General features: G+C 53.9%; 1 protein-coding gene across 1 annotated transcript; it reads right to left on the bottom strand.

Moving 5' to 3' along the window:
* Positions 1-3,963: 3,963 nt before the first annotated feature.
* LOC140913709 (tripartite motif-containing protein 72) lies at positions 3,964-11,639 on the bottom strand. The gene is made up of 3 exons (XM_073350510.1): positions 11,535-11,639; positions 7,311-7,374; positions 3,964-5,428 (listed from the first exon to the last, which is right to left on the bottom strand). Exons 1-3 carry the CDS (start codon positions 11,544-11,546, stop codon positions 4,851-4,853), a joined length of 654 nt encoding a protein of 217 aa, XP_073206611.1. The 5' UTR covers positions 11,547-11,639; the 3' UTR covers positions 3,964-4,850.
* Positions 11,640-17,234: the final 5,595 nt, after the last annotated feature.

Raw genomic sequence — 17,234 nt, forward strand, 5'->3', positions numbered from 1 at the left:
TCGTCTAGTCCAGACCCCTGCACTCATGGCAGGACTAAGTATTATCTAGACCAGGGGTCGGCAACCTTTCAGAAGTGGGGTGCCGAGTTTTCACTGATTCACTCTAATGTAAGGTTTTGCGTGCCAGTGGTACATTTTAACGTTTCTTAGAAGGTCTCTCTCTGTAAGTCTATATATTATAGAGCTAAACTATTGTCATATGTAAAGTAAACAAGGTTTTCAAAATGTTTAAGAAGCTTCATTTAAAATTAAATTAAAATGCTGATCTTATGCCGCCGGCCCGCTGCCAGCCTGGGGTTCAGTTCACCTAGGCCGGTGGCGGGCTGAGCGGGGCCGGCAGCCGGGACCCCGGGCCGGCGGCGGGCTGAGTCCACTGCCAGTCTGGGGGTCCGTCGGCTGGCTCTTGCCAGCCAGGGTCCTGGCTGCCAGCCCTGCTCAGCCCGCTGCCAATCTGGAGTCCTGGCCCTGCCCACATAGAGCGGGTACCTACCTTCTCCCCGGTTCGAGCCCATTCTCTTCCTCTCTCTCTGCACTGAGCTGAGGGTGGGAGTGCACTGAGCACAGGGCTGGGGGTGAAGGAGCAGGCTGGGGGTTGGGGTGCAGGGTCTGGCCAGGGAAGGAGGTTTGGGTGTGGAGTGCATACCGCGGGCAGCTCCCATTTGGTGCGAGGGGTGCAGGTGGGAATGTGGGGTGTGTGTGCAGGAGCTCCCGTTTGGTGCTCAGGGTGGGAGTGGGGATGTGGGTGGTACAAGAGTCAGGGAATGGGGTTGGGGGGCTGGGGGTGTGTGGGGGTGTGTGGGGGGGGTGCTCAAGGCAGGGGGCTGGAGGGGATATGCCGATTCCACCCCCTTCCCCAAGGTCCCCAGAGCAGAGAGCATGCTGCCGCCTCACTTTTCCTTCCCCCCCCTCCGTAGCAAGGGCCATCGCTGATGGGCTGCAGGGAGGGAGCGGAGGAGGGGCAGGAACCCAGCACACTGGGGGAAGAGGCGGGGGAGGGGGAAGCTTGCCTGCCCTGCAAGGAGAGAGCAGGGGGCGGAGAAGAGCGGGCTGGGCCAGGTAGGATTTGTAGTGGGTCTGGCAGGCAGCAGCGTGCCATTAACAATTGGCTCACGTGCCGTGTTTGGCCTGCGTGCCATAGATTGCCAACTCCTGCTCTAGACCGTCCCTGACAGGGGTTTGTCCAACCTGCTCTTAAAAATCCCCAGCGGTGGAGATTCCACAACCTCCCTTGCTGCAATGTAAGCCCATGGCTTCTTGTCCTATCCTGAGAGGTTAACGAGAACAATTCTTCTCCCACCTCCTTGGAACAACCTTTTACCTACTGGAAACCTGTTCTCACGTCCCCTCTCCGTCTTCTCTTCTCCAGACTAAACAAACCCTGTGTTTTCAATCTTCCCTCCCAGCTCATGGTTTCTAGACCTTGAATCATTTCTGCTGCTCTGCTCCGGACTTTCTCCAATTTGTCCACATCCTTCCTGAAACGTGGTGCCCAGAACCGGACCTGATACTCCAGCTGATCCCGTATCAGAGCGGAGTAAAGAGGAAGAATTACTTCTGGCGTCCTGCTCATAACACATCCCAGAAGGATGTTGCCTTTTTTTGCAACAGCGTTACCCTGTTGACTCATATTTAGCTTGTGATCCACTCTGACCCGCAGATCCCTGTCCGCAGCTCTCCTTCCTAGGCCGTCCTTGCCCATTTTGTATGCGTGCAACAGATTGTTCCTTCTTAAGTGGGGGACTTTGCATTTGTCCTTATTGAATTTCATCCTATTTACCTCCGACCATTTCTCCCGTTTGTCCAGATCGTTTTTGAATTTTCATCCTGTCCTCCAAAGCACTTGCAACCCCTCCCCGCTTGGTGTCATCCACAAACTTTATCAGTGCACTCTCTGTGCCAGTAACAGACTATAAATATCTGGAAAATTTCCCTGCTTTCGAGGAAATCCCGTGTTTAGCCTGCCAGTTCTGGCCAAACGCCAGCTGCAAATCACTTTGGAAAAGATCCCAGAGAGGCTTTTGTTAGCGCCTCCCGCTACCCCACCCCACTGCTACCCACCCAGGGACCCTGGGAGCTGGGCCCAATCCCTCACTCAGCCCCCCTCACCCTGATGTCTCTCCGTAGCCCCCTGCCGGGTCCCTACTGATCACCAGAGCGTGGGCCAGATCTGGGCTCCCTGCTGCTATTACCCCCTCCCTCTCCCCCTCCGCTTCCTCACAAATCTAATTAATAACCACTCGTAAATGACACCAGTGTCTGTGAGAATGAACTCACCCAGCTCTGGTGGGGAACAGAAGAGGGAGGCGGAGGGAGTGTGTGGGGACAAGTAAAACTCCCCGCTTTCTTCCAAATCGCAGACACAGCCCTCCCCGCATCGGGTCCCTTCCCTGCCCCCATCTACACCCCACCTGTGTTGTGATACCCCGACCCTCCCCTACCCTGGGCAAAGGTCTCCATGAAAACCTCCTCAGTTGCCCCTAAGAAACCCCCCCAACAGCCCCCTGATATCCTCCTCAGAGCCCACCAATATCTCCCCAAACTCTCCCTCAGAGACCCTCAACATCCCTCCTCAGAGCCCACCAATATCTCCCCAACCTCCCCCTCAGAGACCTGTGACACCCCCCTCAGAGACCCCCAATATCTTCCCAACCTCTCCCCTCAGAGGCCCCCAATATCTTCCCAGCCTCCCCCCTCAGAGATCCCCAATATCTGACCTCAGAAACCCTCTGATGTCCCCCCTCAGAAATCCCCAATATCTCTCCAACCTCCCACCTCAGGGAACTGCGACACCCCCCTCAGAGGCCCCCAATATCTTCCCAATCTCCCCCCTCAGAGATCCGAATACCCCCCTCAGACCTCCAATATCTCTCCAACATCCCCCCTCAGAGCACCCCTAATCTCCCCCCTCAGAGACCCCCAACCTCCCTCCTCAGCAACCCCAATATCCCCCCTCAGAGACCCCCAATATCTCCCCAACCTCCCCCCTCAGAGATCCCCAATATCCGACCCCAGAAACCCCCTGACATCCCCCATCAGAGACCCCCAATATCTCCTCAACGTCCTCTTCAGACCCCCCAATATCTTCCCTGGAGGTAGACAGAGGAGCAGGGAGCAGCACGTGGATGTGGGGGGAAGCGTGGAGCTTAGCGACTGCAGCAAAGAACTCCATGGGCCACATGTTTGAGAGCCCTGGACTAGACCACCAGAGTTGTCCCTTCGGGCCTTGAAATCTATAAGCGGAGCTAACGCCGCTGGGAGGCACCGGCACCAGGGATAGGCTCCACTCCTGGCTGTTGGTTTTCTGGAAGAGGAGCCCCCGTGGGACAAGGGGATCAAGCCCAGAGAGGGGCGGATGATGCTTCAGTAGCGCTGGATTTTGGTTCCAGTTTTGCATGCTGTGGACAGGCCCAGGGAGAAGCCTGGGGCCTGCTCCCCCACCCCACTGCGGAGGCCTGGGGCCCGTTCCTCACCCCCCCCCCATTCCCATGGGGGCGGGGGCTGCGTAGGACCCCAGAATAGCTAGGAATGGCCCTGCAGGCTACAAAGGCTAGTTCGTGTCCTCTCTACATGGAGGGAGGGATGGACTGGGCAAGATGGTGCAGCTCTGGGGCGCAAGGCTGTGGAGCTGGGGGAATTGGCTGGTGCCTTTCTCTGTGTGATTCGTGAGTGGCTCAGGAGCCTTCATGCAACTCAGCTGGGTGTGGGGCTCCAATGCTGATGGCTGAGTGATCACAGTGCCCGGAGGGGTTTGCTCCTTGTCACTAGCAAAGCACTGTGAGAGACAGCCCAGGGTGGAGAGTTAAGAGGGCAAAGTGGTACCCCAGTTCCAAGTTGTGCCCGGGGGACCCCATCACAGTATACATCTGCAGCAGCACAAGGGTTAACCCGAGGACAGGTCTCAGCAGGCTCCAGATTCCCAGGGATCTGGACGGAGAAACTGAGTCACAACTCAGGATTCTGGGGAATTATGGCAAATATTTTTCTTTATTGAGCAAAGTAAAATAAAATCCTCAGAGAAGCACAAGCCCTGGGCTGGAGCAGCGAGAGGCAACAGCAGATTGCAGACAGTGGTAGAAAGGGATACAGCAGCCAGCGCATTCTGGATCAGTGTAAATCAAATCCAGTGTCAACACCGAATCTCACTGTCCTCGCTCTTACGCTGGCTTTACATTGCAGGGAGGCCAACAGTTACTCCTCAATTGCGCTGAGCAGACTCACCCGTGAGGTCCCTGATGGGGTAACTCGTGACATCTATCGGCCTGTCTGAGAGCAGAATTCACCCCTCCCCACGAGCTTGTCCCTTCATTTATGCTCTGGATGGCATTTTAGGTGCACTTTGCTCAGGTGAGAATGACAACACCAGGTGCAATCTGGATCCATTCCTGGATTCTCTCCCCAATGCTGGAGGGGAGTGGGATCTAGTGGTTAGAGCGGGGGTGGGAGGCTGGGAGCCAAGCCTCCTGGGGTCCTTCCCTGGCTCTGGAAGGGGTAACCTAGATACTGTGATAGTAAGAAACATTTTTTACCCTTCTCAGGACAAACGCATTGGAGGAAGGGCCTTGGTGGGGGTGGAGTGTTGCTGAAGGGAAACCCCCTCCAATAGCTCTGGGAAGGAGGGTGAATATACCGTAGCGAGTGAGTATCTCATGGTCCCAGCTCGCTGCTTTTTCACTGCCCCATCCCAACCCCCCCGGCCTGTCTCAGCTGACAGTGCCGGCTTTGCCTTGTCGCTGGGTGAGGTTAGTGTGGCTCTCAGAACAGTGCTGTGAAGCTGGCTAGCCCGCGGTATATGCTGGTAGCCCCAAGGCTGGGATGGCTTTGGTCCCCACCCCCACTAGTAAATCAGCCGCTCACAGGATTTTAAGGGGCTGGGCGTTGCCCCCATTGTCATGCCAGCAGGGGTCGAAGATGGGGTAGACGGGGGCGTTCTTGAAGGCAGCATTGTAGAAGGAGTACAGGGGGACCAAATTATCGGGGTCATCGGGGTTGTAGAAGGTCACTTCCCCGCTCGTGCAATCAAGATAGACCCCGATGGTCTCAGGGTGGGGGCTACAGTCAAAGGGCATCTGGTTGGTGTCAAATGCCCAGTATGGCTTCCCGGCCTTCTCCTTGTTGTAGCCAATCAGCCAGTAGCCCTCGGCAAAGACCTCACCAGACCCTGAGGTCTTCTGGATCAATCTGCCCTTTCTCTCCGCTTCCTCCGAGACGATGCCCAGGTTCCAGCGCGGTTTCTGGCCCACGAACACCTCCCAGTAGTGCTGCCCCACGCTGAAGCTCTGCCGGGCCACCACGCAGTTGGCCGTGTCGAATTGGCTGGGACTGGAGCTGACGTTCCTGAAACTCCCGCATTTCACCTCCTTCCCGTCCGCTGAGATCTCCAGCTCGGGATGGGCCGTGTCTGGGTCCAGGGTTAGATCCTCCTTCTCCACTGGGAAAGGCAGAAGGGGTCAGAGGAAAGGTTTTATTCTGCAGGTTTATGGCTGTTTCCATCGCAGCCATCGCCTGCTATTGATTTTTGTGGGCCGGGTCGCAGTTTGGAGGGGAGATCTCCCTGGAAAGCACTGGGAGGGACTCTGCCATTGGACTCAGCAGGGCAGTAGGGGGTGTGGTGCTGCAGGGAGCCCGGCAGGGGGCTCAGTGAGGGCTGCTCTCCCCTTTCAGTCGGTGCTGGCCCCAACACCCCAGTCACACCGCGCTAGAGGGTGCTGTGCGGCTGGCAGTGGGGTGTATATACAGCTGCCCCATCCCAGAGGTGGCCGCATCTCAGTGCCAGCTGACGGATCCCTGTTATAGAATCACAGAATCCTAGAAATGTAGGGAGGGAAGGGACCTCGGGAGGTCACCTAAACCAGCCCTCTGCACAGGGACAGGGACAGGTAACCCTAGACCAGCCCTGAGAGGGGTTTGTGAAGCCTGTTCCTAAAAACCTCTAGTGACAGGCAATGTTCCCTCTAATTTTCTACGTCCATGTGCAGAATGAATTGTATGTGCACCAATATGGAGGTGATGGACGGTGGGGGTGGGGCAGAGGGGTTTGGAGTGTGGGAGGGGGCTCTGGACTGGGGCAGAGGGTTGGGGTGGGGGGGTGAGGGCTCTGGCTGGGGATGTGGGGTCTGGGGTGAAGCCGGGGATGAGGGGTTCAGGGTGCGGGAGGGGGCTCAGGGCTGGGGCAGAGGGTTGTGGTGCTGGGCTCTGGGGGGGGCGGACATGAGGGGTTTGGGGTGCCGGCTGCCCCAAGGCTGCCCCAAGGAGAGAGGACTCCCCCCAGGGCTCTCTCACTGCAGCAGCCCAGGGACGGGGGAGAGGTACCTCTCCCCCCGTGTGCGGCCCTTGATAGCCTGCTGCACGGCCATGCGGCTTAGAGGGAACTTACGTCACGGGCATCCCACGACCTCCTTTGGAAGCCAGTTCCAGAGCTTAACCGCTATTAGAGTGAGAAACTTTCCCCTAATAGCTAACCTAAATTGCCCTCGGTGCCAATTAAGCCCATTACGTCTTGTCCTGCCTTCTGTGGCCATGGAGAACAATGGATCCCCGTCCTCTGTATAACAGCCTGTAACATATCTGAAGACTGTTATCCGGTCCCCGCTCCGACTTCTCTCCAGACGAAACATGCCCAGTTATTCTAACCTTGCCTCACAGGTCAGCGTTTCTGAACCTCTCATCAGTTTTGCTGCTCTCCTCTGAACTCTCTCCAGTTTGCCCACATCTCTGCTAAAGCGCGGCACCCAGGACTGGACACAGTTCTCCAGCTGGGGCCTCCCCAGCGCCGAGTAGAGTGGGACAGTTATCTCCTGTGTCTTACGCGCGCCCCTCCTGCTAACACAAAGTTATAACCAGTCTGGGACGTGTTTTGGGGACCTGTGGGACGAGAGACCCTAAGGATTGTTCTACCCAGCGCTCCGGCCAGCGGGGGGGTCATTTCAGCAGGACCGCTTCCCCTGCCCAGTGACAGCCAGGACTGCACTGAAGGGCAGGGGGGAAACTGAGTCGCTGCCCACACTCACCCCGCTTATCCTGGGAGCGCAAACTAGCCCACGGGAGACCCCTGATGATCCTATAGGCCTAACCCCCCAGATTTCCCCCTGCACCACTCCAAGGGTGGGGGGAGCTGTGACCTGTTGTGGGGGCTGAGGCCTGGCTTCTGTCCCCTTTAGCTCCCCCCTCCTCACGTTCCCCAGCTCCCCCTCCTCCTCTTCTCTATCTCCCCCCACTTTCCCCTCCAGTTCCTCCATTCTTGCCCCTGCTCCCCCCTTGGCTGGTTCTGTGCAGGATCAGATGCTGGTCTCTGGCTAGTCGTCCTCACTCACCTGGTACCATGACGTCCTTGTGGCCAGTCTCGGTAGCTTTTTTCCTTGGCCACATTTTAATGCTCTGGTGGGAGAGCAGAAGGGCAGTTGAAAGTCTCTCCAGGCACCATTGCTTTATACAAAGACCCTGACCAACACTGGGGCCCTCCATAAGGCAGGGCACTTCACAGACCCCCCCCCCCTGCCCCGAGCAAGATCGGGGACCCTGGCACTCCACAGACCCTCCTTGACTGAGATAGGGGCCCCATCACACTAGGTGTTGCACAGACCTCCTGAGCAAGACTGCAGCCCGTTGCACTGGGTGCTACACTGACCTGGGCTGCCAGGTGCTGCCCAGATACTCAGTGAGAAGCTGTCACTGTCCCGAAGAGCTCACAGCAAGTAGAAATGGCAGACAAAGAGTGGGAGGGGAAACAAAGGACCAGGGAGGGGAAATGACTTGGCCAAGGCAACAGAAATAGTCAGTAGCAGAGTTGGGAACAGACCCCATGTGGCCTGAGCCCTGGTCTGTTACCCTATACTCTGTCCTACAGTAGTTTTAAGGTGTTTCAGCTACAACCACCACCGACCCAAACATGACAAAATGAGGGAACGCCCATCCCCATTGGGAAAGGTGTGAGAGGTCACAGCAAAGCATGCTCTGACAGCCTCGGTAAAATCAGGGCTGGACGGAGGTGACCGAGCTCATATTGCTGCTGTGCTCCTCTCTAGGCACAAAAATTGTGATGTGTTAACTATGGATGCCCTAGACTGGTCTAAAGGGGCTCAGACCTGTACAGCCTGTTCCCAGCAAGGAAGGGAAATTGATCTTGGGCGTATTGAATTTGTGGCTAAAGGAAAATAGGATCAAGTGGTTCTGTCTCATTTCCTTGTCAACGGGGAATTGAAGAATATCAGAACGCAGTTCAGCGAGCGAAGGAACAGCTGAAACGGTCCTGGAGCTCGCCAAAGCAGGAGATGACTCTGAGACGTCTGGTTCTTTACACAGCAGATGGTAGAGATGCAGATCTTTCACCATCTTCATGTACTAACTCAGGTTCCAACTGTGATCAAGTTGCACCGGGGCTTTATCTAAACTTCAGTATCTGGACCTTAAAATGAGCCAGAGCTATGGGCAAGGGCATGTGGGCAAAGGGAGAAGGGGGGACTGTGATGATTTGCGGAACCTATGTACAGTTCATGAGTTTGGATTGACGTTCGGAGCTCCCTGTGTGCATGTATCCAGCTACCATCTCCATTTTGATTGTAAGCCTGGTCTGTGCCTTCCCTACTGTCCTTCTACCTCCATCTCAGAGGGAAATTCCAAGGCATGGTGACACAGGAGGGTCGTTAAACCTTGATGGTCCTCTATTCACATGAAGGCACCCAGATCAGTGGTTCTCAATCATTCCAGACTGCTGGACACCTTTCAGGAGGCTGATTTGTCTTGCCGACTGCCAAGTTTCACCTCATTTGAAAACTACTTTCTGACAAAATCAGACAGAAAAATACAAAAGTGTCACAGCACCCCGTTACTGAGAAATGGCTGACTTTCTCATTTTTGCCATATAATTATAAAATAAATCGATTGGAATATAAATGTTGTACTTACGTAAGCCTGTTTTTCACTTGTGAGCCCAAGGTTCCCAAGGTGAGCATACTCTTTCTGCACTAAACACCGGAACTGAGTTAGCGTGGAGTCACTAAACTTCCTTTGCAGACCACAGCCTGAGGACAGCTCAAGAAGCTCCTTGCTGACTGGCAGAGAGGTGCTGGTCACATCTGACAAAAGGAATGGGTTTCCTACCCTGTCGAGTTGAGCGGAGCTGCGTTGAATGTTGGATAAATATGACTTGAACTCAGATGTCAAGTGAGCCAAAAAAAGATCTACTTTTATTTCTTTAATTTTCCTCTGCTCATTTTCCCCTATGCTAACATCAGTGACATATGCATGAAGCAGTGGAAAACAGGTAAAGTCTTTGTCTCCATATTTGGACTTGCAGAATTCATTTTTCTTGATAAAAGTATTCACTTGGTCATAGAGATTCAGAATGTTAGTGTCACGTCCTTGCATGGACAAATTTAGGTCATTCAGCCTGCTAAATATATCGGTGAGCTCGGCGAGTTGAGCTAAGCACACAGTGCTGTCAAACACCAGAGGCAAGAGGGGATGAATGATCAGAAAGAAACGTGAGCTTCTGTGCATGATTCAAACAATCTGTCAAGTACGTTCCCTCTTGACGGCCAGCAAAACTCTGTGTGAAGCACCAGTTGCTGAGGTTCTGACCCGATCTCTTTGCAAAGAATGTGAAACAGGTGAGCATGGCATGGCCTGGATTGATGAAGCAGGCAATTTTGACAGAATCATTCAAAACTTCTGGAAGCTCAGAACTCATCTTCCATGTATGATCCTTGCAGTGGGTGCACTGTAAGGATTTTCTTTCCTGATCCTAGCTACAAGTCCGTTCACTCTCCCGGTCATTGCAGCAGCCCCATCAGTGCAGACAAATTTGCATAAATTCCAACTCAAATCATGTTCAGAAGAAAGAAAACTCAATTATTTTAAAAATGGCCTCTGCGGTTGAGTTTGCCTTTATACTTTTGCAAAACAGTATGTGCTCGTTGATATCAGTGGCAATCAGTGGAGCTTCTCTACTAATATCTGGGGGCTCATCAAGCTGAAGGGCAAATGTTTTTGGCATTTTAAGTTTCTCTACAAGTTGAGAGACAATGTCCTCAGCCATTTCTTCAATTCTATGACACACGGTGTCACTTGGTAACGGTACTTTCCTGAGAGTATCGGCTGCTTTTTTATCAAGAGTGTTTTCTGCAAGAACCACAGTGACAAGCAGAATTAGATGTTCTGCAATTGCGTACGGCTTCTTGGGTTTTGCTACAAGTCGGGAGACGGCATACAAAGCTTTGAGTGCTTTTGTAAAAAGAGTTGAAGCTTTCTTCATTTTAAGCTGGAAAGATTGGAACTCGGAAAGCTTTCTTGGAAAACATTCTCCTGACCTACCCGCATGCACAGGGTGTTTTGTCTTCAAACGTCATTGCAAATGTGCTGGCTTCATACTGTTGTTTGATAGATTTCAGAGCAGCGGCCGTGTTAGTCTGTATCCATAAACGGAACAGGAGGACTTAACTGGGAATTGGTCCTGCTTCGAGCAGAGGGTTGGACTAGATGACCTTCTGGGGTCCCTTCCAACCCTGATATTCTATGATTCTATGACTTGTGGCACCTTAGAGACTAACACATTTACTTGAGCATAAGCTTTCGTGAGCTACAGCTCACTTCATCGGATGCATGCAGTGGGGAAAAAAATAGAGTTTCTCCTCAAAGGGAACACAACACTTGAGGTGGATCGCTATTTGGAGATGTGAATCCAAAAGCAATCCATTCCTCGCAGATTTGACATGCGTACTCACCGGCTAAGCCAGCCTGGCTTCAAAGCAGGAGGGGGGATTTTAAAAAACTTGACCCTTGAAAACCTATGAGGAGACTTCCATATGGGTGTGAGTCCCACTTTTGTGAGGGTTCAGGTCTTAGCTCTGGGTGCTCTTGGTCACCATTTGCCACTTTCCCTCAGAATTGGACTGATGGAGCAGTGGCTTCATTAACCTTCTTTAGGCTCCCAAATTCACTTCCTTGACTTCAGAGAGAGGAGCTAGGTAAAGAAGAGGAGGGAGGGGATAAAGGACAGAGGGGAAGAAGCAGGGTGCTTCTCCATGACGGGCAACTTTTAAATCTAGATGGGATGTTTCTCCCAAAGATCTGTTCAAAGACAGGGATTACTTCAGGGACATTCTCTGGCCAGTGCTATCCAGGAGGTCACAGGAGTTTCTTCTAGTGAAGACCCGCAAAATTGACAACTGATCCCTTGGATGTCAACTCTGATACCCCACTGGGACGAGATGAGTAAGGGGAGTCAATGGGGGAGTTTCTCCCATCAGCCCAGTGCGGTGTGGACCCCACGGCAAGTAGATCTAAGCTACGTCGACTTGAGTTACGCTACTTCTCTGACGTGCTTTTCTATTCTCCAGCCTGAGGGACATGTGACCCCAGACTATGCATGTCTTTTTAATTGCTAATTCAATTTATTCTTCCTTATTCACTTGAGTTAATATCACCCTTCACGCTGACCAGTGATCAAATTACGACTTTAATAAAAGAAGTGGATGAGTGGGGTGGGGGGGATACTTATGCCGCGATCCTTAGAGCAAAAAGAGGAAAAATCTACCTACCGGGGCAGCCATCTCCAATTTCAAGTTCCAAGGCACGTCTCAAGTTGATCCAGGCAATTTGACTGACCAGAACTAAGCGGATTTGGGGATGTTGTTGCCTCTGCTTTATTCCTAAAAAACACACATCCACGTTAATCCCTGATGGATTTAATCATTACCTCTTGGCTCTCTGACTGTCCCCTGTACCCCCAATGCCTCCCACCCACTGCTTTCTCCATTCTGCCCCTTCTTGCCTTTAGGGCAAGGTGTCTGTGTTTGGGGGGCCTCTGTCAGTTTGGGGGGGGTGCCCATCCTCTCCCCCCAGCCGCCTGCCCGGCAGGTGTCTGTGCTCCAGCTCCTCCCAGTCCCCAGGGCTGCACCTTCCCACACACACACACCCCGCTTTGAATCTCGCGGACTCTCGCACACGCTGCAATGTTTGTGGGAGGGGAGCAGCTGGTGGGACATGGCCAAAGGCGAGGGGGGAACAAGCACAGACTGGCTTCTGTGTGTGTAATCGCCATTTCATTTCCTTAAGCAGCACGTTGCTAGTTTGGGGGCTTTCCCGGGCTGGGTGGCTTCGGGCTTCTGCCTTTTTTGGGGGGCTTGGTTTGTCTTTAATGTCCTGCTGGAGAGTGTGACTGGCTCCCGGGTTTGCAATCAGGGAAAGCAAAGCTTTAAAAGGCAGCTTCCTGCTTCATTATTTTCCTTTATGTAAGGGGACTGTTGCCCCCTTACTAACATTCAGAGGGGGAGTTTTAGTTGCTAGCTCCCAGTACTAAAGAGGGGGTAGGGTTGATGGGGAATCAGGACCCTGAGCCTGACAGCCCCCAGGAGCGATGGGGAGAGGCCAATGCTCCAGGTCAGCCTGAATGACAGGGCGGGCAGGCTAATCAGGGAGTCAGGAGGCCAGGGAGGTCCCGTCCTCTGTGTGAGCTGGATTTGCTTGGGTCAGACAGAGTGGGGCTGAGCTAAGGAGAAAGCAGGGGCCTGAGCTAAGCTGGGGAGCAGAGCTGGGGAGCCAGATCCAGAGGGACCAGAGGCACAGCCCAGAGAGAGCAGACTTGCCCTGGGAGCAGAGCTGCAGCAACCCGAGCCGGGTGGGGGGGAGAGAAGCAGCCCAGGGAGCTGGAGGCCGAGCAGCAGAGACCGAGTGGTGAGGCTGGGGCTGGAGCAGTCCGGAGCTGGGTGCGGTGAGCAGCTGGGGAGAGCGAGGGGGACCCTGGGCAGCGGGCCCAGCACAGGGAGACGCCTCAGCCAAGGGGCTCTGCAGGCCAGGCTTGGATCTTAACCCCGACACGGCGGGGGTGACACTGGGCAGGAGGGTCCTTCCACGGAGAGCGTGTGGCCCCCACCAGAGCAAGTGTCCAACCCACAGCATGCCTGTAGCCCGGCCAGGGCCGGAGAAGAAGGCTCGGGACTTACCAGGAGCAGACTGTGAACTGCCCGGACGTTCCAGAGACACGGTTTGTGATGTTCCCTGCCACAGAGCAGGGTGATGTGTGTCCTTTAACCTTTCCCATTTTCCCTTATCCTTTTTAAGATTAATTGTTGATTAAATAACTTGCATTTGCTTTAACTTGTACGTAACGGTCAGTGGGTCAGAGAAGTGCCCAGTGCAGAGAGGGCCCTGGAGTGGGGACACGCTAGCCTCTATCCTAGGTGACCGCAGCAGGGTTGGGGGTTGAGCCCCCCAGGAATCCTGGGCCCAGCCTTGTTGGGGTTACGAGGACTCTGCCAGACAGGAGAGTGGAAGGGGAGTCCTCAAGGGCAGGGAGGCCTCTGGGTAAAGGAAGTGGGAGCGAGGACTCAGATCCTTTCGCTGGCCCACTTCACCAGGGTAGTGCAGAAGCCAGGAAAGTTCCCCACAACAGCGGGACTATTCCCCCGCTTACATTTATCTTTCCCTTTCCGCCCCTGCTCGCTGGGCTGCTGGCTGCCTGCCTAGTGCTGCCAGGGGAAGGAGGCTCCTGGCTGGAAGCTGATCCAGGGGACTGGGCTGGATGTGATGGGAGAAATTCCCAGGGAGCGGGAGGGTCGGGGGATGGATCCAGGGGAAGGGAATCAATCCGTCCTGATGCGGGGAGGAGGGGGTGCTGACCAGAGTGTGTGTGTGTGGGGGGGGAGACAAAACGTCCTCTATGGGAGGGAAAAACCCTCCGGCAGGATGAATCCAGACAAGGGGAGGGAGCGGGGAAGGGACGGCTCCCCTCCCAGGGAAGCCCCATTTGCCTGTGGCCATGGCTGGGTGCCCCCGGCTGGCTGGGGGCGCAGGGAGCGGGCAAGGTGCAGACGCGAGGGCAAACTTTTCTTCCAGCGGCCCCCCGGCCCAAGGGCGACTTGCCCAAACTCCCCAGGGAGTTAAAGTCAAAGCCAAGAGAGACCCAAGATCTCTCATTCCTGCCATAGTCACTAGCCAACGCTGCTCCCTCACGGCCCATTCTCTCATAGAATCTCAGGGTTGGAAGCAACCTCAGGAGGTGTCTAGTGCAACCCCCTGCTCAAAGCAGGACCAATCCCCAATTTTTGCCCCGATCGCTAAATGGCCCCCTCAAGGATTGAACTCAAAACCGTGGGTTTAGGAGGCCAACGCTCAAACCACCAAGCTATCCTTCTCCCCATCTAGCGACTGGTAACCCCCATGGAGCAGGACTGACTTACCCGCCGAGAGCCAGCCACTCGCAGCCCCAGGGCCGAGGGAAGATCTGAAGGGCTGAGGCAAGCACTGGTGTAGATATTCCGTCGGTCTGTAATTATATAGACTGGAATTATACCGTCCCAGCCAATAAGAGCGCAGGAGTGCTGTACAGCATGCAGGTCCCTGCAATCCCATTGGCTATCACAGAACGAGCCACCCCTCTGCCTTAAGTCACGTTGTTATCTCACAGTGTGGCTAGTGTAACCAGCTGCTAACTCTTCCCCGGTGTCACTTTCACTTTTACTAATTCTACCCTGCCCATAAAAATCCCCCTTTAAGTTTTCCTTCTTGGCCCAGCCTTCTTCTTCCCTCTAGACTCTAGAGAGGGGAAAACTTAAGGCCAGAATTTTCCAAAGCGTTAGGCAGGTAAAAGGGTTTTTGATGGAGCTGGTCAGAAACCGGGGGATTGTTTCTGTGGAATATTTTGACATTTTGGGAAAAAAAATCTAAATTGAAATTTCTGAGCTGAAAACCAAAAGGAATAGTCACTTAGCGTACAGTTGTCACAGTTGGAGACACCTTTGATCCGCTCCGTGGCCTGCTGTAGAAATGCCTGTTTGGGTCTCAGGCCTCCAGCTGTCAGCTCTCTCTGGGCAGGGGCCCGTGACCCACTCCCGTCTGACTGGAGGTTTTTGGCTGTGGCCCCCTGTAGTTCACTGGGATATCCCCAGCAGCCGGTCTGCCATCAGGCCAGCACCTGTGCCGTGGTTACTCTCCACAGACATGACAAGCGATTGACCAGTGACCCAAACGGTGTCTCCAAAGCAAGCTCACTTCTTCAGGATAAAAGCCTCCAGAGAAAACATGGAGACAAGAAATGGATTTACAGGCACACTGAATGTACCGGAAATCCCCCAACAGGGAGGCTAGAATCCCAACCCTTCCTCGGACTACTCGGGCCCGTTGGACCAAAAGTCCTGTCCGTTTGCTGGATCAGAAAGAGGCCATGAGGCTGGATAAACTCAGCCTTGTATAACAAAAGCCTTCAGTCTCTGGAAAACCTAGCCTGAGCCAGCCCATACAAGCCTCTCCGGTGGGTGGTGGCTCTCTGGAGCTGTTAACAATCCCAGGGGTAATCACCACCCCACACTGGTGTTAGTTCCTGGAGGAGCCGTTAGCCTCCCCCATGGAGCAGAAGATAATCATACAAACCAGTCATAGATTTCATACCGTGGTTCCCCAAGATACGGCCTGGGGCTGCAATATCTGTCGCACTGTCCGGGGGGTAGAGCAGGTTCTGGAGACATCTCGAGTGTGAAGCTTCTTTCCCGCGGAGAAAGGTGCGGCTCTGGGAAGAATTCAAGGGGAATCCTGAGACCACCCGGGAGATGAGTTGGTCTCATCACCACCTTGTCCTGTGGGATGACGTGTAGAGCAACCCAGCCGTGAGGGCCTGGATCTCACTGACTCTGCATGCCAGCGTGAAGGCAACTAGGAAGACCCACAGGGGAGCTCAGCCGTTACCGGTACAGGTTACTGCCCTTTGGACTCTCCGCGGCAGCAGGGGTGTTCACGAAGTGCCTGGTGGCAGGGCATCTAAGGAAGCTGGGACTTCACGGCTACCTGTACTTGGATGGATGGCTGCTCATGCGCCCCCATGAATCTGATACTTGCTGTGGGCCGGGTGGATGGCGGATAGGAAAGCAGGCGTCTGCCAGTCGAGAGCCACGATCCAACCTGGAGGGAGACGGACTGGTGGAGGCAAACGTTTCCATCCTGAACCTGAGGCAGTGCATGTATTGGTTGTGTCTTCTCAGGTCTAGGATGGCTTGAAGGCCTCCCACCCCCCGCTTTCTTCTTCCAGATGAGGAGACACTAGGAGTAAAAACCCCTTCCTCTGATTTCCTGAGCCAGCTCCTCCATGGCTCCCAGCTGGAGCAGTGAGGCCATTTCTGTTTGTAAAAGGCTCCTGGGAGAAGGGCCCCTGAAGAGGGATGAAGGGGGAACGAGATGAACTGGATGATCTAGCCGTGGGTGATGACATCTAGCACCCGTTTGTTGGTGGCGATATCCCCCCATGTCTGATGGAACGAGGCGAGACAGCTTCCCAAAGAAGTGCTCACTCAACCTGGCAAATTTCCTGCTGTGTGGATGGAGCAACGTGCATGGCCACAGCCAACAAAGACTCATGTTCTCTGCTGTATCTCGGATACTTCTTTGACAGCCCAGCTGACTGGGTCTGGTTACAATCAAAACAAGACACACTTGCAAATGACTAAAACTTAATTCGAGCAAGTTACAATCTTGGCCTAAGCAATTTCCAAACTTACATCAAGGTATCAGCATCTCTAGTGCTCCAGACCAGGGGACCCAACCTTCATTGGCATGCAGGGTGTTGTACCTAATGGTCCCTCAGTAACAGATGCCAAATGTTTTTTTGCTTCTGCTTATGTTTCCCAAAACTCATTGTTTTGTCCCCAGAGTCAGGATGATCCCCTGCTGTTCTCCCCTTCCTGTTGACTTCCCACCCCACTACTGATTCCTATGTAAACAGGGCTTCCATAGGTTTCATTTACATTGGAGACAAGTAGATAGCTGCCTTCCCTCTTGTCTGAGAGAGACCTGTTTCTCCCTTTCTTTCAACATACACTTTAAAGCATATCAGTGAGTATCCATAATTCTTCCTGTAGTTTAAATACAGACATTTCACAGTGATATTAATGTGACAGAGCGGGACTGTTCTTAATGTTTCCTCTGAATATTGTGGGGGTGCCTCAGTTTCCCCTATGCAGATCTTAAGTCTCTCGGTGGTGGGATAAGGGTGTATGATCATTGCAGAGCCCTAGAGGGCAGGTGTGTGCAGGGGTCTGGACACAGAGAAGGGCCGACACCCTGTTTCCTGGCCACTGATGGCCTGGGCCCTTCCCTCCTGCAAGGTGAGAGCTAAAGGGTTGGAGAACAAAGGAATCCGGTGACCTCCTGGCCTGGGAAAGAACAAAGCCCAGAGGAGCGGGGGCTGGAGGGGGAGTGAGTTTGGGGCTGGCTGGGGAAGAGGAGTGAAGTGCAGACATGGTTGTCTGGCT

The sequence above is a fragment of the Lepidochelys kempii genome, chromosome 6 (genome assembly GCF_965140285.1).
Source record: "Lepidochelys kempii isolate rLepKem1 chromosome 6, rLepKem1.hap1, whole genome shotgun sequence".
Classification (NCBI taxonomy): domain Eukaryota; kingdom Metazoa; phylum Chordata; order Testudines; family Cheloniidae; genus Lepidochelys; species Lepidochelys kempii.